The sequence below is a fragment of the Aedes albopictus genome, chromosome 3 (assembly GCF_035046485.1).
Source record: "Aedes albopictus strain Foshan chromosome 3, AalbF5, whole genome shotgun sequence".
Lineage (NCBI taxonomy): Eukaryota > Metazoa > Arthropoda > Insecta > Diptera > Culicidae > Aedes > Aedes albopictus.
In genome coordinates this window covers 166,238,802-166,262,583 of record NC_085138.1, presented here as the reverse complement: position 1 = coordinate 166,262,583, position 23,782 = coordinate 166,238,802, and the positions used below count along the sequence as shown (strand labels likewise).

Sequence of the window (23,782 nt, the reverse complement as noted above, 5' to 3'; positions counted from 1 at the left end):
GTCTCCACCACTCGTCCTAGGGGCCATGTGAATGGTGGGTAGTTGTCCTGCTTGAGCAACACGATCGTTCCAGGCTCAATGTTCTTGGTAGCCTCCCTCCACTTTGAGCGCTGGTGTAAAAGAGACAAATAATCTCTGGACCAGCATTTCCAAAAGTTTTGGACCGCACGACGCATCTCCTGAAAACGGGAAAGCCTAGAAATCGTAGCATTAGAAGCATCGGGCTCAGGTATTGAGAACATCGGCTCTCCGATAAGAAAATGCCCAGGCGTGAGCACGGAGAGATCGTCCGGATGATCCGTGAGAGGGGTGAGAGGCCGAGAGTTGAGGATGCTTTCGATGTGTGCAGCTGCCGTTGTCAGTTCATCAATCGTGTACGATGAGTTCCCGAATATTCTTCGGAAGTGGCGTTTGAATGACTTTACCCCGGCCTCCCACAACCCCCCAAAATGTGGAGATCGTGCCGGGATGAATTTAAACGAGATCCCAGAGTCAAGGCAGTAGTTGTCCCACTCATCTGTCTGGAACTGCTGCTTGTACCGACGACGAAGTTCACGCATCTCACGATCAGCCCCGACGAAAGCTGTCGCGTTATCGCACCGGAGCTCGATTAACCGACCGCGTCGAGCAACGAACCGTTTGATCGCGTTGATGCACGCGCCGGACGACAAGTCGGGAACGATTTCGACGTGAACGGCCTTCACCGACAGGCACACGAATACGGCGATATACATTTTGACGCTAGCCCCCCTCCCGTATAACGGACGGACACTGAATGGCCCGCAGTAATCTAGCCCCGACTTGGAGAACACGCGGGCAGGTGTTACCCGCACGGAAGGTAGGGGTGCCATTTGTTGGTTCATGTTCGGCGGGGAACAGCGAAAACAGGTCACACAATTGCGCACGATTCGACGAACTAATTGCCTTCCTTGTATTGGCCAATAGCGTTGGCGCATCGTTGAAAGTAGTAGAGATGGGCCTGCGTGTGCAGTGCGGAGATGCAATGACCGTGCTATCAACCAGCTCAATCGGTGTTTTGCTGGAAGAACTAGGGGGAATTTTGTGTCATACGGGCCTTCCACGTTGCTCAACCGACTGTTAAGACGAATCAACCCGTCGTCGTCCAGGAAAACATTGAGATTCTTCAGAGGAGACTTCGAATCGACAGCAATGTTCCGATCAGGGTGTAGCTTGTTGACGGTTAGCTGGTGATATTCGCTGGAGAAGGTGGTTGCTTGTGCAACTTGGACGACCGTCTTAAGAGCCCTTTCGATTTCAGCAGGTGTCAGTTTGCAGGTGACACGTTCTTCTGCTCGACGTCTAACATTGTAGTAGAAACGCAGACACCAAGCAACGACCCTTAACAATTTCCCCAAGTCAGAAAATCTAGCGAAAAGAAAGTCGTCATTCTCCACACTGTTTAAAGCAACAACTTGTCGTTTCTCAGGCTCTATTTCAGCGCTTGGTATCGGTGAAGAGTTGGGTAACACATCGGGCCAACAAGATTCTGGATGTGTTAGAAATTGCGGCCCATGCCACCACAATTTATCGTCAATTATCTGAGAGGGACGGATCCCACGAGAGATTTTGTCAGCAGGATTGTGTTCAGTAGGAACATGTCTCCATTTGAACCCCTTTGTGAGTCTTTGTACCTCGGCTATTCGGTTGGACACAAACACTTTCCAGTTAGTCGGTGGAGCACGAAGCCAATACAATACCACGGTAGAGTCTGTCCAAAATGTAACGGATTCGGTGAAGTCTGTCCCGCTACGCAATTTGTCCACTAACTGGCTACCTAACACTGCTGCACACAACTCAAGTCGTGGCATCGACAACCCGCGTAATGGAGCAACTCGAGACTTCGTAATCAAAAGGTGGCTAACGACTTGCCCTTCAATGGTAGGACTCACTACATAGACACAACATCCGTAACCTCTCTCAGACGCGTCACAAAAACAATGCAGTTCGTAGTTTCGATCCGAGTTAGAGAGAACTCGACGAGGAACAGCTAGTTGCTGTAGTAATGCTATCTCACTTCGAAAGTTCATCCACCAGGCACTCTCTTCTACCGATAGCTCTTCGTCCCACGAAATGTTTTTTGCCCATAGTCGTTGAACGAAAGCTCTGGCGCTTATGACAATCGGTCCGAGCAGACCCAGAGGGTCAAAAAGCTGAGCAGTTTCAGACACTACAATACGTTTCGTCACTTTGGTCAATTCTGGGAACGATGGTATTTTAAAATCGAAATAGTCACCCACTGGATTCCAAAGAAGTCCCAATGCGGTCACCGTTGAACGACAGATTTCCATTTTAGACGCGTTTTCCCACAATTCTGTCGGAATGTGTTTCAGAACTGCTGGGTTGTTGCTGCTCCACTTCCGTAAAGAAAACCCTCCGAGACGCAGCAACTCCATCAGCTGGCGGCATGTTTCGCTGGCTTCTTCCAAATTGTCACTTCCAGCTAACGCGTCGTCAACATAGACGCGTTTAATGACAACTTGCGCACCAAGAGGATATTTCTGCCCATCGTCCTCGGCCAGCTTAGTGAGCACGCGTGCTGCATGATACGGTGAGCAGGCGAGCCCATAAGTCACAGTGTTTAGCTGATAAACCTGCAGTGGCAAAGACGGATCCCGACGCCAGATGATTTTCAAATAACGACGGTCATCGGGATGGATCCATATTTGGCGGAACATTTTTTCCGCATCCGCGGTGAAGACGTACTGCGGTAGCCGGAAATTTACGATGTGATTCAGTAACGGTGGTTGGACAGTAGGACCTGTATGAAGGACGTCGTTAAGGGAAAGAGCACCAGATCCCTTGCTGCTGGCATCGAACACGATTCGAGTCTTCGTCGTGCTGCTATCGGGACGGTGGACAGCATGATGGGGGAGAAAATACTGCGGGCCCGCGACACGAGAACCTACTGCCATATGCCCTAATCGTTCATAGTCGTCCATGAACCTCACGTACTCCTCACGCAGGGTTGGGTCTCGAGTGAACCTCTTTTCTATTGCAAGGAAGCGCCTGGTCGTAGGAGTCATCCAACAACGAGTCCATGGACTCACGAAAGGGGAGGCGTACGACGAAACGACCGGTGGTGTCACGTGATATTGTTTGGAGAAAGTGGTTTTCGACATCCTGTTCTACCTGTGTGAGTGCCTTACCAACGTCGAGATTTTCGACTTCCCACATTTTCTCCAACTGGGAGTTCAAATCCTGCTCAGTAACAACATGGCAGGTTACTGTTTCAGGGACGTTGGTTGAGTATTTTCCACAAACCACGTAACCGAGCAACGTTTTTTGCAAGACTGGGTAATTGTCGTCCAAAACTATTTGATGGGATTCAAGCAACGAGAAAAATAGTTCAGCTCCAACAATCATGTCGACACCGTGACTGATATTGAATTTTGGGTCTGCAAGTAGTAAGTTGCGAGGGATATTCCATTTCGAGATGTCTACATGGCAGCTAGGTAGATTGACAGTCAATTTGGGTAGCACAAGACAGTCAATGTCTCGCACAAATTTCCCGAACCGTGACGCAAGAGAGATTTGCACACTGTAGCGAACACTAACCGTTGCTTGGCCAATGCCGCTCACAGGTAGATTTATACGGTTACGTTTGAGTCCTAGTCTTTGACAAAGAGACTCCGACACGAAGTTGGATTGAGATCCGCTATCGAGTAATGCTCTCGCAAAATGACCAATGCCATCAGCGTCCTGTACTCGTACCAATGCTGTAGATAGGAACACTGTAGCATCTCGAGGTTTCATTGTTGGAGTAGACGATATCATGTTATCAGAGGGGCAACGGGGAAGTGGTTCATTTGCTTCGGACCGACGATTCGAGTATACCGACGACGAGAGAGAGGGGCTATTAACGGCGAGCGATTGCGGCGACGATACACTAACCGACGACGGATCTGCCTGTGGTGAAGTACGCGAAAGCACCACCGATGGTGCTACCGATACCGAGAACGAGGGTTTTGTCTGAGTGACGATTGTTTCGCCTGAACAAACCGCTGTGCAGCTCGTGGTCGTTGAGCTTTGGTCCACCGCAACTGTAGCAGACCCTGATGCAATCGGGGGAAGATGAAGCAAACTATGGTGTCTCTTTGCACACGTTCTGCATAGGCTGCTACGGCAGTCTTTGGCTAAGTGTCCGCCTCGAAGGCAGTTGATGCAAAGCTGATTCCTTTTGACGAAATCCAGTCGATTGTTGGGCGTTAGCTTCAGGAAAGACTCACACTGAGAGATAGCATGAGCCTGTTTGCAGCAGGGGCATTTGATAACGTTTTCGGACGCGACATGGGATGATAGTTTTGATCGAGTGGGTTTCTGAAGGTTCGTGGCGTGAGCATTCTGGGATGGTTTGCACATCTGTAGTGTGCGTGACCGTTTCAGAATAAAGCTCAACAAATCTTTGTACTGCGGAGCAGCATTATCGTCACACTGGGCTTCCCAGTCCATCGACGATTTCTCGTCCAAGAGGCTGCTAAGGCGCTCTACTAAGAACGAGTTCCAGTGATCAGCACTGGCTTCAAGCTTATCAAGAATGCCTACATGCCGATTGAATTCGTCGGCCAGCTCTGCCAGGGCAAGGGATGATTCCCTTTTGACATGGGGAATCTTCAAAATCGCGGACATGTGTTGCTTGACGAGAAAGTTCTTATTTTCATACCGATCGCAGATCGTATTCCACGCGAGGAGGTAATTATCGGAAGTGATAGCAAATGACGAGATCAACCGCGACGCCTCGCCCTTCATGGCGCTGCGAAGGTAATGCAGCTTCTGAACCGCGGAAATTTGGGGATTGGCGTGCACTAACGATTTGAAAAGATCGCGGAATTCGATCCATTCATCCAATTTGCCTCCGAAATCGGGTATTTTGATTTCGGGAAGCTTTACCGACATGGCTTGACTAACAGGAGGCACATGTTGGTGTGATGAACTTGGACCAGGGGAAGGTGAGCTGGTAGTTGCCGCGCCGGGGAGTTTGCTAACCAACGACGCTTTTAGATCAAAGTAAAGGTTTTGAAACTCTTGCCTAGCTTCCGAGAAACCTTCTTCCTGATCTTCTATGGCTTCAATTTTATCCTCGGTATCCTCAAACTTATCCCACAGCCCATCTAAACGCTCGATTCTGATCGCGACCTGATTGGCTTGGCTAACATCGTATTGTTCATCGAAACGCTGGATTAACAGAGCCGAACCGAGAATGTTTTCACGCTTTCGGTGTAAAGCTTTCAGATGAAGCGTGTTTTTACGCAGGGACGATTTTTTCGACGTACTCATTGTTATAGAGACACCTACCTGCTGCGATGGGTTCACTTACGGTTGCACGTGGTTGTCCTAACCTCAACTTCTGGAGCACTTACTGTAGGAGCTATCGAACCTTCTGGAGTCCTTCCTTTGACCGGTGACGGCAGGGCACGAACGACGGAGAATTCGCCGCAGGTTAGCGGCCAGCGACAGCGACAATGACGAGATGTGCTCCTCCACCCACGGTAGTAGGTTCCTCCTCCTTCGGTGATTCGATCTTAAGCTTCTTCGACGAATGGGAATTCCTCCCGGGTTTCGGCACCATTTACTGTTCGCACCAAACTCGCGAACTTTATTAACGACGGTGCACCAGAAGTTCTCAAAACTACGACGGCGGACTGGCGGACCGGACACGTGATCGAACGTACATCGGAGATAGATTCGCGGCGGACCGATCACCTTTCGGATTTCGGATGAGCTTAGAAAAACGATGCTATTGCTTTGACTGCTATATTCGTACTGAGGATTAGTAGGTACAATTTTATCAACGGAACTTATATACTAGTGTTAGTGGTACAATAGGCGGAAATTAGAGAACGCAATGTTCATTGCGTTGCGAAAAAATGAATTTGAGGGACAATGTTCGAAAGTTCTAATTGACAATTCAAATATACAGTTAAAGTTTGAAGTAGTTGCTGGTCCTCGAGACAGTACTTTTTATTTAATTTATAAACATATCAAAAAGTGAGTCGAGCTTTTTACATACTTACAAGAGAAATGTTAAATATTAGATGTGTTTTTTTTTTTCATTGATTTAAGAGGACCGAAACAAAGTGTGTAATATTCCTATTGTAAAATTTCGTAACACGTATGGGGCGCAAAATGATTCCAAAAAACCACAAAAATGGGTTTTCTTGAAATAACGCCAGCTTTCTTACAGGTTACCCTTTGATACCCATCCCTGCTATAAGGCGGGGTATAGTTTTAACATTTTTGTATGATTTCTTTCCTAGACAATCAAAACTGTGATATTTTTGGCTGATCTTTAGAACTGATCTGCATCTATCAAAATAATTTGTGGTATCTACCTTTTTGATGTCATTGTTTCGTTTGTCCTTAATCGCAACAATTAACATGTTTCATATTTTCTCCAATTATTCCATCATAGAAAAAAAAGTTTTATGCAGTTGAATACACTCTCTCTCTCTTCTCTCTTCTTGGCGTAACGTCCTTATTGGGACAAAGCCTGCTTCTCAGCTTATGTTCTATGAGCACTTCCTCAGTTATTAACTGAGAGCTTCCTCTGCCAATGACCATTTTGCATGCGTATATCGTGTGGCAGGCACGAAGATACTCTATGCCCAAGGAAGTCAAGGAAATTTCCTTTACGAAAAGATCCTGGACCGACCGGGAATCGAACCCGTCACCCTCAGCATGGTCATGCTGAATACCCGTGCGTTTACCGCCTCGGCCATATGGGCCCTGTTGAATACACCTCAAAGTTATTTTAATTACACGGAAAATTAAAATTTTCACGAAATAAGTTTAAAATAGAAATATTTTAACAATATTCATAGAATCTGAAAATGTTTTCACGTGTTAAATTCAGCATGCTAAATAGTCGTCCAAGAAAAATATAAAAGTGTAGAAATGTTCCAAAATAAAAACAATTAATTTTCGCGAATTAAAAAAAAACAACGTTTTTAAAAAAATTGTCAAAACTGATTTCAGATGACGAAGTTAGATCAAAATCAAAAAATTGCATTATTAGAGAGATAGTAGAAAAGTTATACATGAACGAAAACGGGATTTGATAAATATTTCAAAGAAGCTTAAATATTCTCATACATGTTTTATTTTTCAAAATAGTTGGTTCAGTCTGTAACGGCAAAAGGTTATTGCAACCATAACAAATTGCAAATGCTCCATAGAAAATCAAAAAGCGCTCCATAAAGAATGAATTTATGTTCCATGAAAATGTGCAATGTTACCCATACATAATTAAAAACGTTCCATACTTTATGAAAAATGTACCGGTAAAACATAAAATTTTCTCATTAGAAATGTAATTTTGCACCAATAAATAATACTGAAATGCTCCATAATAAAATACAAATGCTCCATAGAAAAATGCAAACACTCCATAAAAAATTAAAATTGTACCCATAGAAAATTAAATATTGCTCCATAGAAAAATTAAACTGCACCATAAAAAAATGAAATTGCAACATAGAAAATAGACAAATGCTCCATAAGTATTGGCAAGCTGCACCACATAAAATACAATTTGCTCCATAAAAAAATAAAAATTCTCCATAACTTTAAACATTTGCACCACTAAAGCAGTGCAATGTAAAGCAATTCAGCCCTGTCGAATTAAATTATAAGAATACGCTATCTATGGAGGAATTTCAATTTTTCATGGAGCAATTAATATTTTCTATGGTGCAGTTTGATAATACTTATGGAGAATTCATCTATTTTCTATGGTGCAATTTCAATTTTTTATGGTGCATTTTAATTTTTCTATGGAGCAATAATCAATTTTCTATGGGTACAATTTTAATTTTTTATGGAGCATTTGCATTTTTCTATGGCACATTTGTATTTTATAATGGAGCATTTCAGTATTATTTATTGGTGCAAAATTTCACTTCTAATGAGAAAATTTTATGTTTTACCGGTACATTTTTTATAAAGTATGGAACGTTTTCAATTATTTATGGGTAACATTGCACATTTTCATGGAACATATGTTCATTCTTTATGGAGCACTTTTTGATTTTCTATGGAGCGTTTCTATTTGTTTATGGGTGCAATAAATAGGCTGCAGTCTGTAACTTTGAGTAATTTCGATGACACCATTGATCATCCCGAAAATAAGCTCCATCAAAATCGATGAATGTCGAATTCTGTCATGAAACTCTTCTAGAATGTTACGAAGACGTAAAAATAAATCATAGACACATTCTACCGTGACGTTACAACGTTTTGACCCATTCGTAGTCAGATTTTCCTCCATAACTCATAAAAACGAGCGTAAACTGCAAAATATTTTTTCATATTCGGATTCCTTGTAAAATTTCTGATATATTTGACCTATTGAACATTTAGTTTTCATTAGAAAAACGTGTTCGAAATGCGTATTTGTAGCGTGACGTTACAACGCGCTAGAATCCGACCCTCTCTAATGCGCTAACAACATCTTAAAAAATCTGCTCGGATATTTATGATATTCTGATTTTTTTTTTTTTCACCATTCAAATTTATTGGTTTGTTCTTCAATTCAATGGAATAAAACATTTAAATTTCGGATTTGTTTTTGAATAATTGACTTTTACATTTCGTGACGTTACAACACCCGTTCAGTTTCAAACAGGGTTCTGCTCGCGTTGTAACGTCACGAAAATGCACATCATGTTAGAATCAGAATAATCAGCCAAATTTACCCAAATTTGTGAATATATCATTGCATTATCTTCACTGCTTCAAGGGGAACTTTATTCTATTGAAAATCTGTTTTGTGATAAATGGCTCGGAGGGCCAAGTTATTGCTACCAATAGTATGAATACTCCTTCATGAAGGTTAATGACACCGGCACCCATCTTCGGTTTAGTACCACCCATATTCTTCTAGTTTTGTTCGAAAGACTAGCGCGCTGAGATCCATTATTTTGCACCGCCAGATATTTAAATTCTTCAGCATATAATTCATCACGCCGTCGAGATAGGGCACATTCTACCGTGACGTTACAACGTTTCTACGCATTCGTAGTCAGATTTTTCACTGTAATTCATAAAAACGACTGTAAACCTCAAAATATTTTATCATATTCAGATTCCTTGTAAAATTTCCGATATGTTGGACCTGTTTAACATTTAGTTTTCATTATAAAAACTTGTATAAATTGCTTATTAGTAGCGTGACGTTACAACGCGCTAGAATTCGACCCCCTCTACCGCGCAACCAACATCTTGAAAAATTTGCTCGGATTTTTATTTTAAACTGAAAGTTTCTCCCACCATTGAAATTTATTGGTTTGTTCTTCAATGCAGTGAAATAAAACATATACATTTCGGATTCGTTTTTGGATAATCGACTTTTACATTTCGTGGCGTTACAACGCCCGTTTAGTTTCAAACAGGGTTCTGCTCGCGTTGTAACGTCACGAAATCGCACATTTTTGAATCAGAATAATCAGACAAAATTGCCCGAATTTGTGAATATATTATTGCATTATTTTTACTGCTCCAAGAGCAACTTTATTCTATTAAAAATCCATTTTGTGATAAATGGCTCGGAGGGCCAAGTTATTGCTATCAGCAGTGTGAAAACAAGGTTAATGGTACCCATCTTCGGCCTAGTACCACCCATATTCATCTATTATTGTTCCAAAGACTGAACCGTTGATATTCATTACTTCGCACCGCCAGATATTTAGATTTTGCAGCATAAAACTAATCACGCCATCGAATTAAACATTTTTTCAATAATTTATGCAATGTCATTGATTCATTGATTGATTGTTTTGACTTTATTAAAGAGACTTTCAGCCCTTGGCTGGTTCGTCTCTAGGATCATTGATTCAATTAAAAACGCTTTAAGATGTGCGAGCAGTTATTGAACCAAAGTCATACCTGAGGATCTGTATACCACTTAGGGGCATCAATTTCTGTGATTTCAGAGACAAAAAGACCTAATTCTGACAAAAAAAATCCATCCTATATTTGTCAGAGTCATAATTAGTTAGAGAGTTAGAGTCTTTGGCAAAGTTGTTTGATAAGTCAAAAACATACAGCTGATTTACTATTGGATGTGAGATTCAGACACACTGGGCGACGCTTATTATAAGTTTAGAATAGTTTAGAATTCCTCAAAAAGTTTTCAAAAAATTTTGATTAGTTGAGAAGCAATTTTTTGGCAAAATCATTGGGCACTTTATAAGAAGTTACAACATGTTGAATATTTTTTGAATAAATATAAAGTGCATTATTTTTCAAAATTTCAACTACCACTAGTCAGTTGGAAAGTTGAATCAAACGGCTTTTAAACTGAAAATTCTTAACAAGATGAACAGCTTTTCCAAATACATCAACATTATAAAAGTCTAAAGTCTAAGTAATTAGAGTCACGAGATAGGGAATCGCGCCACTTGGGCGGTGGCTTCTATATTCGTCTGTTTTCCACTATAACTCAGTCAAATTTAAACCAACTGACACAACTTTTGGAATGTGATGAGATAGGCATAGTATCTACCCGTGTACAACATTGCAAGTCAATTGGTTCAAAATTGACTGAGTTATAGTGAAAAACAGACGAATATAGAAGCCACCGCCCAAGTGGCGCGATACCCTATATGAGTTTCAATTTCGTAGGTGTTACGTCTGTTTGTCAGTGATTCTTGTTATAGGTATCAAAAATAGATGTAACACTGACGTAATATCCATCCCATATATTTCAAGATCCTAACTATTTAGACAGTTGGTGTCCTCGACAAAATTGTTTGGCTGGTCAAGAACTTTCAATTGATGGGCCGTATGATTTCAAATCCTTCCACTAGGAGGCGCTAGAGCGCATACACATTTTTAGTTTTACTTATCTCAGGATCATGATTAATTCTAAAGATGGTTGCTTCATTAAAGTATTTTGGTAGATTACTAGACTTTCAGTTTAATAGCCGTATGGTATTAATTTCTGCCACACAGTGGTGGTAGATGCAAATTTTCAAAAGCATGCCAATTAATTACCCAAAACACATTCAACAAGCCGTAACTTTTTATAAAATATATAAAAAATCTCGAATTTTGGCTGATAGTTGCTCATTTTGTTATCTGTAATTTCTACAATTTTGGACTTGATTGGTTAGCTCTACACAAAGATGGAGCGCTTTAAGCAGAATCATATTTTTGACTGTGTTCTATTGACTTTTATATTTAAGAAATAAGTCAATCAAATCAAATTAAATTTTGAAATTTCAATAGTTTTGAATTATCTATTGATTTGATCTATTGATCTTTGATTACAATTTGATTTGAATACAATATGTCCAAAGTGTAAAAAGTTCCAGCTTGTAGAATACTTTTCAAGAAATTCTAATCCCTTGCCTGCTTTTGCAAAATGGAAACTAAAGTCTTCTGTAGGCAAAATCTCACATCTATTGGTAAATCAAGTGAAAGTCCTTTACTTACCAAACAACTTTTCCGAAGAAATCGTATTTCTATGTAAAAGGGATCCTGAGATGTATGAAATTTTAAATTTGTTAGTTCTCTAGCGCCGCCTGTTGGTGGAACTTTAAATCAAACTATCCATCAACTGTAAGTGTTTGACAAACTTAATAACTTTGTGATTTCGTCAGTGTTTCGTCTGTTGTCACAGAAACTTTCGGTTTGAGTGGTATTAGATTACGATTAATAGTAGTTTACGCAACAAGGTGCAGAATGAAGATTTTTACAGCACGAGTCGTACATTTATCCAACGAGGCTTGCCGAGTTGGATAATAAGGACGAGTGCTGTAAAAATCGAGTTCTGCACCGAGTTACGTACAACGTTTTTTGCAATTTCATAAATTCCCACTTGAGGATAGCTCTTATCAAAAATTGTTCATCAAACTGCACACTGATGTCCATTATCATGTTTAGGAAAGTCTGATCATAGCAGGTTGTACTGTGCAGTTGTCACAATGTTTCAAACCTGCGTCCAGAAACCATCAAGAATTTGATCAAAACTAAAAACAGTGCTGTAATGGTTCATTACGCAACGCAAATCAGTGCTGTAATGAACCATTACAGCACTGCTTATTTGGTGTGGGAAAGTAGGCCTTTTCCTGACAGATTTGCGTGAGGTAAAACAGCCTATTACGATGAGAAATTGCAAAAAAAAAATTTACAATATCGCAGTACAATTACATCGTAGATTTTGGCCAATCACCATCATCCCCGTCCTTCAAAAGTCTACGTAGTTTATTAGCCGGCAATGGTACGCAATTTATAAACGATATCTCGAAAATGAGCTCATATACAACGAGAACGAAACTGTTTTGAATATAGAACTACGTTTGTCCAATTCAGAAGCCAGAAAAATTTGGTCTTTTCCACAGAACTTTTTTTCGCGACGTTACAACGCAAACTTCAACCAGGTGAAACTCAGGCTTCCATGAACCGATTTTAATTTTTTTAGGTCTCATTTGAAAGATCTTTTCGAGTACAAAGAGCATACAAAATTTCATATTTGTAACGTTTTCCGTATTGGAATAACATTTAAAAATGTTGATTTTTCGTGACGTTACAACGCAATAAAAACTCATACTATGATCAGCCATATTTCAGAGTTGTAAAGTTTTCCGATTAAAAATCTTTTTATGCTAAAAAATCTGCATACATTTATCTACAAATGATGGAAGACTTTTGAAAAATCAGTGTGTTGGTGTTTAAAATACGATAGTTTGGATGAAAAGTGTGCTTAAAAGACTTAAAATCACGATTTTAATGTTAATCCTAATCGTCGTTCAATTTATATTTATTGTCACACTAATATCATGTCGAATACATTTTTAGATGACAAAAGTAATGTAGAATGTGATAAAAATATCAAATATGCCATAACTCAACTTTGAAAAATTGGTATTGATGATACGGGGCCCGTAGAATGTGTCCATAGTCTTTCATTTCTCCTCACAGCCAAAACTTTTGCACGGAAAGTCATTTCCGTTTGGGTTAATGAAGAGTAACGTGTCCCTTCTTCTGTGGGTTCCATTCTGCATGTTACACAAAATTAGAGTCATTAGTCATTGACCTACGGACGGCATGGCGGCAGCCTGCGGTGGTCGATTCCGGAATTCCTCGTCATATACGGAGGAGCCATGAACCCACATACATGCATACCTCGCCTACCAATATCTCTCAATTTGCTGCGCTGAATGGCAAACTGCACCACGCCACGCCAGTTAGCAGCGGGAAAAACGAGCCGCCTGAAAATCGGTCACGACCATGGCCTAGTTAAACTGCAGTAGCAGAACGAACGGCCATCCCGAATATGTACGGTTCCTACCTAGTACCTACCTAACTCGTAAGCTCATGTACAAACGAGCGGGAGCTTTCATGTTTTTATCGTGTCTCTCCGGCAACACCTTTCCGTTTTGTGCACTCGAACTCTATTTAAGCCCTCGGACGACGACGACGATGGTAGCTCTGGGCTTGCACGGCGACGTTGACGACCTACGAACGTAACCAGGGAGGTTGGACGGCCTGACGTGTTGGTATAAAATATCCTTTGCATTCCCAATTCTGACATGGAAAATGGTTGGCCACAGGAGCAAAAAAAAATATACTGGCGGGAGGGACTAAAAAACTTCCATGAGCTTGGTTCCGTTCCCTTGGCCATCGGCGTTCTCCATGAATGATGTTTCATCGGTACCCCCGGAAGTATGTGGCAGCTTGTTGAGTGCGACTATAGCAAAATTGGTGATCCTGTGAAGAAAGTAGATTATAATTTTCCGAAGTTTACATGAATCTACATCATCCTTAACGATTTGAATTAAAATGTTCTTGACGTATCTAATTTAGAAAACTAAACACTTCCAAACCTTTTTCGGAAATTTCCCTAGACTGAGAACGCCAGTTGATCTTTAACCCTCGAGCGATCGCGCTGTTGTACTTTGTACAACACGTTGAAAAAATCTCGCTATTTGTACTCAGCATTAGCGTGGTGCTGACGCAGGTATTCAACTGCGTGAGTTACGGAAGGTCAAGGGTCTCCAAGAACTCCCTTGAGTATAGGTCATCGAATCTACGAGGGCTACTAGTTGTATCTAGGAGCATTAAGAATGAGGTTTATACTCACACAGCCCCAGGCATCTATGTTCTATCAAGTGGTGGTTCTATGGTTGTATAGGATTATCCGAGAACTCCCTGGATTTAAGGACATGTGATCTACAAGTGTAATCAGTGGTCTATTTAGGCATTATGAATGAAATTTATGCTTACACAGCCTCATGTAGCTATGTATGTGCTATCAAGTGATGAGTTCGTTTGAGGATCTCCAAGAACTTCCTTGAGTATAGGTCATTGGATCTTCTAACGTATTTGGTTATCCCTAAGAGAATTACGTAACATAGAAAAAGTTAAATGGGCTTCTATATTCTCCTGAAACCGCTCTGAAGACCATTAAGCTACCTTGTAATGCTTTGAAACGCCTCCAGAACTCCCATGAAATCTTCATGAAATTTACCTGAGTGCCTCTGAACCCCCTCGAAACCACTCTGAAACCTCCTGAAACGCCCTGAAACGCATTGATACACCTTGAAACGCTTTGAATCGCCTCTAAAACCTCCATGAAACCCCATGAGCCTCTGAGGCACCCTTAACCCTCTTGAACCGCTTTGAAGCGTCTTGAAACATTTTGAAACGCCTCTGAAACCCCTGCGAGAAATTCAGCTGCGAGCCTCTGAAGCCCCCTAAAACCCTCCTTAAACCTCCTGGGACGCCCTGCAAGGCATTGAAAACCCTTGAAACGTCTTGAAACGCGTTGAAACGCCTCTAAAATCTCTACAAAACCTCCATGCAATTCAGTTCAGAGCCTCTGAAGCCTCCTAAAGCCCCTGTGAAATCTGATAAAACGCCCTGAAACGCCCTTAAACTCATGGAAACGCCTTGAAACGCTCTGAAACACATCTAAAAACCCTATGAACCTCAGTAAAATTTTCCCGAGAGCCTCTGAAGCCCCCTAAAACTCCTGTGAAACCTCCTGAAGCGTCCTGAAACGCTTTGAAACGCCTTTAAACGCTTTAAAACGCTTCTGAAACCCCCATGAAAACTCCGTGAAACATGCGAGCCTCCGAAGCCCCATTTAGGCCCCCTAAACCTCCTGAAACGCCCTGAAACGCTTCGAAACACTTTAAAATGTCTCTAAACCGCCTTTAAAACCTGCTGAAAGTCATCAAAGAGCCCCTGAAGCCCCTTAAAACCCCTGTGAAACCTCCTAGAACGCCTTGAAACGCTTTGAAACACCTCTGAAACCCCTTTGAAACCTACGAGAAATTCACCAGCGAGCCTCTGAAGCCCCCTGAAACCCAACTGAAACCCAACTGAAACCTCCTGGGACGCCCTGAAACGCCTTGAAATGCTTTAAAACGCTTCAAAACGCCTCTTAAACTGGAAAAACTTGTAATTAGAAGGCACGAAATGTTGCTAATTGGCAAATTGAGAGATGAAATTTGTGAAAAAAATCGCGTTCTGGTGGGATTCGAACCCACGACTCCGTATTCGCTAGACCGGCGCTTTAACCATCTAAGCCACAGAACAAGTAATGGTTCTGCGGAATAGAAAGCCAAACTGACTCCGAAGCCGCACCGTGAACACTCCTATTTCACAAACTCATCTCTCTTTTCGGCTTAGATGCCAATCCACAACACACTCCTGTTTGTGCCCACTACCTACAAGTGCGAGCGAGTTATTTATATGAAGCCGAGACTTACTCTCGCACTCCGCATACCTAGCCACCAGGCAGTTTGTTTTGCTGGTGTCTAATTAGTAATTTTTCACAAATTTCATCTCTCAATTTGCCAATTGGCAACATTTCGTGCCTTCTAATTACAAGTTTTTCCCGTATGTTTCAGACATACCAGCTAACCTGGTAAAATGCCAGTAAAATGGGCAATATGTATCATTGTACGCCTCTTAAAGCCCTATAAAACCTCCGTGGAATGCCCCTGAGCACCTCTGAAGCCCCCTAAAACCCCTGTGAAACCTCCTGAAACACTCTGAAATGCATTGAAACGCCTTGAAACACTTGAACCACCTCTCAAACCCTCATTAAAACTCCGTGAAAACGCATTGTAACGCTTCGAAACGCCATGAAACGCTTTGAAACGCTTCTGAAACCTTCATGAATCCTACGAAAAAATCGCCTGCGAGCCTCTGAAGCCCCCTAAAACCCTCCTGAAACCTCCTGGGAAGCCCTAAAACGCATTAAAACGCCCTTAAACGCTTTGAAATGCTTCTAGAACCCCTTTAAAACCTTCATGAAATTCGCCTAAGATCCTCTGAAGCCCCTTAACTTCCCTGTGAAGCCTCCTGAAACGCCCTGAAACTGATTGAAACTGTTGTACTTTACTACTAGTCTTTATTGTTCGAGTGGTAGGTACAGAATGAATAGAGTTCACAGGTACGGGTACTTATATAGTGTCAAGTTGTTAGGTTGATTGGTGGTTGCTACGGTTGCCAAGGATGAGCGATGATTGCTTGGACAACAACTGATCGATGGTTGGCTACTATGTTAGTCTCCAACATTCCTCCCTTCTTATTTCCAGAATACTAGGAAGGGTTCCAGTCTAGATGGCATCTGGATCATTCGCCTGGGCCGACTCGTAGAGGCTTCCTCATCAGGTTGTGCATGCTGGATTGATTCCGGCAGGCTTACTTCGATTTCTGGTATTGCTTCGTCATCATCAGTGGCATCCACGGTGGCATCAATGGAAACTTCTTGGTCTGGTGCTGGTTCTGGAGGAGCAACGGTAGTGACTTCATTTTGTTGGAAATTATCCTGCAGACCAAACTCGTCCACGAATATGTTGAGGGAAGATTTCTCCGTTGGTTCCCTTGTTGGTTGTTGGACGTCAAAGCGATGCTTGATTTGGTTGGCATGTGAACGGATCAACTTCCGTCGGCCATGCCATTCGTCCAATAGAACGTTGAAGTTTACTTGCCCAATGACTTCAATAATGACTCCGGGAGCCCATTTCCATTTTGAATTGGATTGGTAGACCTTGGCATAAACTGCATCACCAGCTTGTAGATTCCTAGGTACTACGCCATGTTTCCGGTTGAACTGGTCATTTTGTCGTTGATTGATGATTGGGATCATCGGCTGTCGTGGTTGGAGTAGACTCAGGACTGTGCGCATGTTCCTTCCGATCATCAGCTGAGACGGAGTTTTTCCATTCAGGGTACGACTTGGGGTTGTTCTGTAGGCTTGAAGGAAGGTTTGCAGTGATTCGGAGATCTTTTCCCCCTCGTTAATCTTGAGCAACGCCGTCTTCAAGGTTTCTACAAAGCGTTCCGCCTGGCCGTTCGACTGCGGATGATACGGAGAGATTCTCAAATGTTGGATTCCGTTCTTCTTGCAGAATTCCGCGAACTGCGCCGATGTAAATTGTGTGCCGTTGTCGGATACGATGGTGATTGGAACTCCAAAGCGAGCAAACACTTCGTCAAGGAAATTGATGACTGCTGCTGTGGTCGGTGAGCGTACAATGCTGATTTCCGGCCACTTGGAAAAGGCGTCGATTACCACAAGAAAATGCAGGCCGTTGACTGGACCAGCAAAATCTATGTGGATGCGTTCCCAAGGAGATTGTGCGAGCGGCCATGATTGAAGAGGAACTTTCGGAAGTGTCTTCGAATGAGTAGCGCATTTGTCGCACTGCTTGACGTAATCGGAAATGCTGTCGTCGATCTTGGGCCAGTAGACGTGACTTCTAGCGAGAGCTTTCATCCTTTCCATCCCTGGATGTCCTCTATGGAGCTGCTTCAGAATCCGTTTTCGCAATGTTTCAGGAATCACCAATCGGTTTCCAAGCATAACACATCCCTTTACCAATTCCAAGGCGTCCTGATGGGTGTGGAACGGTCGAACATCGGGGTTTGTAATGTCCTTGATGTGAGTAGGCCATCCATTTTCGATGTGTTTGACAACTTGCTGGAGAACGGAGCATTTCGTTGTAGTGCTACGTACCATGTCAAACGTCACAGGAAGTAATCCGACTGCTTCTTGAAGAGGTACTTCAATGTCATCTTCCAGTTGGATTGAAGCGATGATGAAATCTTCCTCCGGTCTTGAATGGCCGCTGATGAGACGGGAAAGAACATCGGCATTTCCGAACTGGGTGGTGGATACATACTGGATGTCGAAATCGTAACACAGAAGCGTCAGTGCCCAGCGTTGTAAGCGATTGGCGGTGTGGATTGGAATCCCCTTTTTCGATCCAAATATCCTCAAGAGCGGCTGATGATCCGTTTGTAGCGTAAACTTGCGTCCAAGTAACATCCGGTGGAACTTCGTTACAGCGAATACCAGGGCTAGACCTTCCTTCTCCACCTGTCCGTAACGTTTTTCAGCATCGGTGAGGGAACGGGATGCATGTGCCACCGCTTTGAGAGCGCCGTTGGGAAACTTGTGCATGATGCAGGCTCCAATTCCTGACTGGGATGCGTCCGCTGCTACGATGATGTCCAGAGTCGGGTCGTAATGCGTTAGGAGAAGATCTGACTGGAGCACTTCTTTGAACTTCAGGAAAGACTTCTGGCAGTCGTTGTTCCAAACGAACTTGGCATCCTTCTTGAGAAGCGCGTCGAGTGGTCTTCGTAGCTGGTGCATTTCTGATACGAACTTGCCATAGAAATTCACCGCACCGAGGAACGATCGTAGACAGGAAATGTCGCTGGGAGCAGGCATCTTGACAATGGCTTCGATTTTGGCAGGATCCGGTCGTAGTCCAGATTCGTCAACGATGTGTGCAAGATACTTGATTTGAAGCTGTAGCAGGTTGCACTTTTCTTCACGGAGGATGAAGCCATACTCTTGCAGTCGTTGAAAAAGAGCGGTGAGGATTTCACGATGCTCCTTCTCGGTTTTGCTGAATACCATCAGGTCATCCAGGAACGATTCGACACCTTGGATATCTGCGATCATCGTGTTCATCAGCTGCTGGAATGCTCCTGGAGCCGACTTCACCCCAGGTGCTAGCCGGTTGAAACGAAATAGTCCACGGTGTGTATTGATGGTCAGCAAGTTTTTCGAGTCGTCATCCACTTCTACTTGCAGATAGGCATCACTAAGGTCGATTATGCTGAAATACTTGCATCCGTTGAGCTTGCTGAAGATGTCGTCGGGAACTGGCAGCGGGTAGTTGTTCGACTCCAGGGCGGCGTTCAGACCGGTTGAATAATCGGCACAGATCCGAATCTTTCCTCCTGGTTTCTTGACCACTACGATTGGTGCAGCCCACTGGGAAAAGTCAACCGGGGTGATGATACCCAGTTGTTGAAGACGGTCCAGTTCTGCATCGACTTTCTCCACGGATGTGAATGGTACAGGCCGTTTCGGTTTGTAGACTGGCATAGCTCCGGGTTTCAGGAACAGGCGTACCTTGGTTTTTGTGCAGTGTCCTAAACCTTGCCGGAAAACGTCTGGGAATCTTGCCTTGTAGTGCTGGATTGCGTTGGGTTGATCGGCGTGAACTTGATTGCAGATCGCCGACAATGGCTTGTCCCATAGTCCAAACAAGTCGATCCATTCCAGGCCAAACAGGTTGAGATTGTTGCTGGCCACGTAAAGTTTTCCTGGTTTGGTGACACCTCCAAGTGTGATTGCGCTTTGAAGTTCACCAAGAAGCTGAAGAGGCTTGCCAGACGCTGTTGTTGCTGCTCTTGTTGTGGGAAGCAGTTGAGGGGATCCAAGACATTTGTTCCAGATTTTCCGAGAGATGATGGTGATGTCCGAAGCCGTGTCAAACTGCAGCGTCACTTCAGATCCATCGATATTCACGGTCAGGAACTTCCGCCGGGACTCACTACTAACCTGGTTGATCGCGAAAACACCGTTGACCTTCGACTTCTTCTTCTTGGTAGATGTCTTCGCTGAGTAACAGCCGCAGTAGCCCTCTTTATGTCCGGTTTGCTTGCAGTCCTTACAAACGTGGTTTGAGAACGAACAATCGCGAACGAAGTGCATACCGCCGCACTGCCAACAGGGTGTCTTCGGGGTGCTTGATTTGCCACTAGGTTTGGTTTTCGGTCCAGATGGGTTCGATTGAGGCTTCTTCTGTTTGACTGCGCAGACGGAGCTGATCGAAGTATGCTTCTGTTCCACCATAGCGGTATCATGCTTGAGATTTTGAAGACGTTGACATTCCGTGATGAGCGATTCGAGTTTGCAATCTTCGTCGGCGTTCGTTTCAAGCTTCGAGAGTAGCCGCGTCCGGATGTCCGCGTCCTTCGTTGAGCGAAGTCCGCAAATGAAAACCAAGCTCTTGAACTGGTCTGAAGTTAGCTTGTTCAGTTCAAAATCTTCACAGGCCTTGTTAACTTTTCCCGCGTAAGTCACATAATCGTCCGCATCGTTCTTCGTCAGCTGGAAGCATTGGTACCGTTTGCTGAAGAGCGAAATCCGGATGCTGAACAATTCCTTGAGTTTCTTGACAGTTTCCTCGAAGGTGAACTCACGGGGATGTTTCGGAAGCACGAAATTGACGTAACGGTCGAAAACGTTGACACTGAGGCTTCTCAGGAGCAAACGTACCTTCGCTGCATCGTCCAATTTCGCACCGTCCTTTAGGAAGAGATCCTCGTACTTGCGATACCACCGGTCGAAAACTTGGCCATTGTCCGGGTCGTAGGAGAACTCGTGGATGTTCGATGCCAGAGATTCGATGATGAATTCCGGGTTGCTTGAAGATCGGCCGGATCCGGAGCCTTCTTGAATGCCGAATCGCTCCAGCAAGACCATCAACCGCGCGTTTTGCTCTGCCATCTGCTGGTTCTGCCGGACAATTTGCTGCATCAGAGTTTCGCTGTCTCCGCCAGGTGGTGCCATGGTTCTTCCTCTTGAGCGTTGATTTCTTGATTACCTCGTCGCCAACTGTTGTACTTTACTACTAGTCTTTATTGTTCGAGTGGTAGGTACAGAATGAATAGAGTTCACAGGTACGGGTACTTATATAGTGTCAAGTTGTTAGGTTGATTGGTGGTTGCTACGGTTGCCAAGGATGAGCGATGATTGCTTGGACAACAACTGATCGATGGTTGGCTACTATGTTAGTCTCCAACAGAAACGCCTTGAAACGCTTTGAAAGGCCTCTGAAATCCCTATAAAACCTCCGTGAAATTTACCTGAGATCCTCTAAAGCCCCCTAAAATCTCTGTGAAATCTCCTGAAACGCATTGAAACGCTTTAAAGCACATCTAAAACCCTCATGAAACCTCCGTGAAATTCACCTTCGAGCCTCTTAAGCCCCTTTAAACCTCCTGAAACGCCCTGGAACACATTAAAACGACATGAAATGCCTCGAAACGCTATGAAATGCTTTAAAATGCCTCAAAAATCCCTTTTAAACCTCCGTCAAATTCAATTTCGACCCTCTGAAGGCACACTTAAACCTCCTGAAACCTCCTGAAAGGCCATAAAACGCCTTGAAACCCCCATGAAACCTCCGCGAAGCTCACCTCAGAGTTTCTGAAGCCCCACAAAGCCTGCGTGAAACCTCCTGAAACGCCTTGAAACACAAATGAAATCCATGCGAAACGCATCTAAAAGCCTCTGAAGCCCCCCAAAATACTTCTGAAACCTCCTGAAACGCCTTGAAACGCCTTGAAACGCTTTGGAACGCCTGCGAAACTCCCGTGAAGCTCACCTGAGAGCATATAAAGCCCCCTAAACGCCCTCTGAAACCTCCTGAAACGCCCTGAAACACCCTGATACGCCTGGAAACGCCTCTGATCCCCCTCCCCTAAAACTCTCTTGAAATTCTTCTGACTTTAATCTGAAAGCCACTTGCCCTTCTCAAACTTCTTTGCAACCTTGAAATCCATTTAGGTAATGAGCTGAATCTATTTAGGTAATGAATCCATTTAGATAAAAATTCTGTTTAGGCGGTCCCGACTCGTTACCTAAATTGAGGTTCGGGTGTAATCAAATTTAAAAAGTGTCTTGTGAGGGAAAATTTGACCATTTATTTTCGAAAAATCTTATCTCAAAAACTTGAAAACATACATCTTTGAATATTTATACAGAAAATTTGATGTAACATTCATAATTCCTGATTTTTTTGATAAAAATATAAAAAATGGGTACCAAATTGGTCCCGAGACCATAAAAACTTGAAAAAAAAACTAATCCTTCTACAACTTTTTTGTACCTAAACATAATAAAGCTATTTCAACATATTTTCCTGAAAACTAGGATTCAATATCTTTCAAAAATACAATATTTAAATGTTTTGAAATTCTTGCAGACAACCGAAACCCGTGTTTGATGAACAAATTGAGGTTCGAATTATGAAAAGATATCCACGTGTTCCGGTGGAAATCGAACCCACGACTCCCAGTTCACTAGACGGGCGCTTCTTTCCTCCAAGCTACGGAGCCACCTGACCATCTCCGTCCCCTGAAGGCACAGAACTGAACTCGATTCCACTAATGCACATGGTTTGTTTCTTTTTCACAATCCAAACTCCTTCGGATGGAATTAGATGAACATCTACACATCTCTGTTGTGTGCAGTGTGCATGAATGTCAAAGCGGGAGAGGAATCATTTTTCGAAAATCGTCGTGAACTTCGGGCACTGACTGTCTACCCGATGACTTATCGGTATGACAATTAGTGTGCCGTCGGACTCTCGACCGTCAATTGTCAATTCCTCGATTTTTGCTTAGGCTAATCAAGCCTCCTCTGAGCCTTCTGGAGATGGTGTTGGGGCGCCTGGTTGCCACAAAGGAAATGGTCAGGGGTTGGCCTTTCCTCGGAAAGATGACGGTAAGTAAAACGGGTATTTTTAAACTAACGTTTATTCACTGATGTTGTTGACCTTTCGCCAGGTCGGAATGGACTGTATGGCTACGCTAGCAAATTGGTGGTTTTATAGGCCATGACAGCAGTTTGGAACCTTCCCGAAGCTGCTGCCATGGTGATGACGTCGATGCGGTGGTGCGTGGTTCGGCGTCCTCGACACAATAATAGGGATTGCTGTGATCGGTTGAAGAAGTTGTTGACCACGTGGCTGCCGGAGCGGTTTGGGCGCGAACAGATGGAGATGGTCAAGTGACTCCGTAGCTTGGAGGAAAGAAGCGCCCGTCTAGTGAATTGGGAGTCGTGGGTTCGAATCTTACCGGAGCACGTGGATTTCTTTTCATAATTCAAATCTCAATTTGTTCATCTTACACGTGTTTAATAGGCAATCAAAACGTTTATATTTATATAACGTTTATATTATGGCTGATTGTCCTATTTATCTCAAAACGGTTTTTAGCGCCTTCTACATTTTTTTAAGCATTGAAAAAATGATGTTTTGATCACTTCTTTAGATGTCAATGTTTCGTTTATATTGAATCACAACAATTCCTTTTTATTTATTTCCTTTTTATTTATTTATTTATTTCGTCAATCATAACGTAAACTACATATATACTTAAGGCTGTATCTATATCGCTGTATCTATATAATTGTTTCTTAAAGAGTTGAAATATTTCCTCAAATTTGTTCGTGATATGGTCAAATCAATTGATACACAGTGCTGATTATAAAGAGACATCATTCGATTCAAAGGACTAAATTTGGCATAATCCCTTCGATGATTGTTTAAAGCAAATAGATTTCTATTTCTCAATAGTCTAGTTGGAGCATAAAAATTTATACACGATAGTAGATTTGCCGAGTCAATGCGTTGCGATACAATATCATTTACAAATGAGACCATAGTAAATTCTCGGCGTTCCTTCAAAGTCTGGATATCTATAAGCAAGCATCGTG

General features: G+C 43.0%; 2 protein-coding genes across 3 annotated transcripts in view; both read right to left on the bottom strand.

The window, feature by feature from the left end:
* LOC109402751 (neuropeptide SIFamide receptor) overlaps positions 1–23,782 on the bottom strand; it is a 772,929-nt gene that overhangs the window by 647,104 nt on the left and 102,043 nt on the right. The gene's annotated exons all lie outside the window — the stretch shown is intronic.
* On the bottom strand, positions 16,403–21,079 carry LOC134289870 (uncharacterized protein K02A2.6-like). The gene has a single exon (XM_062856540.1). It carries the CDS (start codon positions 20,849–20,851, stop codon positions 16,559–16,561), a length of 4,293 nt encoding a protein of 1,430 aa, XP_062712524.1. The 5' UTR covers positions 20,852–21,079; the 3' UTR covers positions 16,403–16,558.

Coding starts and splice junctions, on each gene's coding strand:
- LOC134289870 (XM_062856540.1), bottom strand. CDS start 20,851: ATGGCACCACCTGGCGGAGACAGCGAAACTCTGATGCAGCAAATTGTC.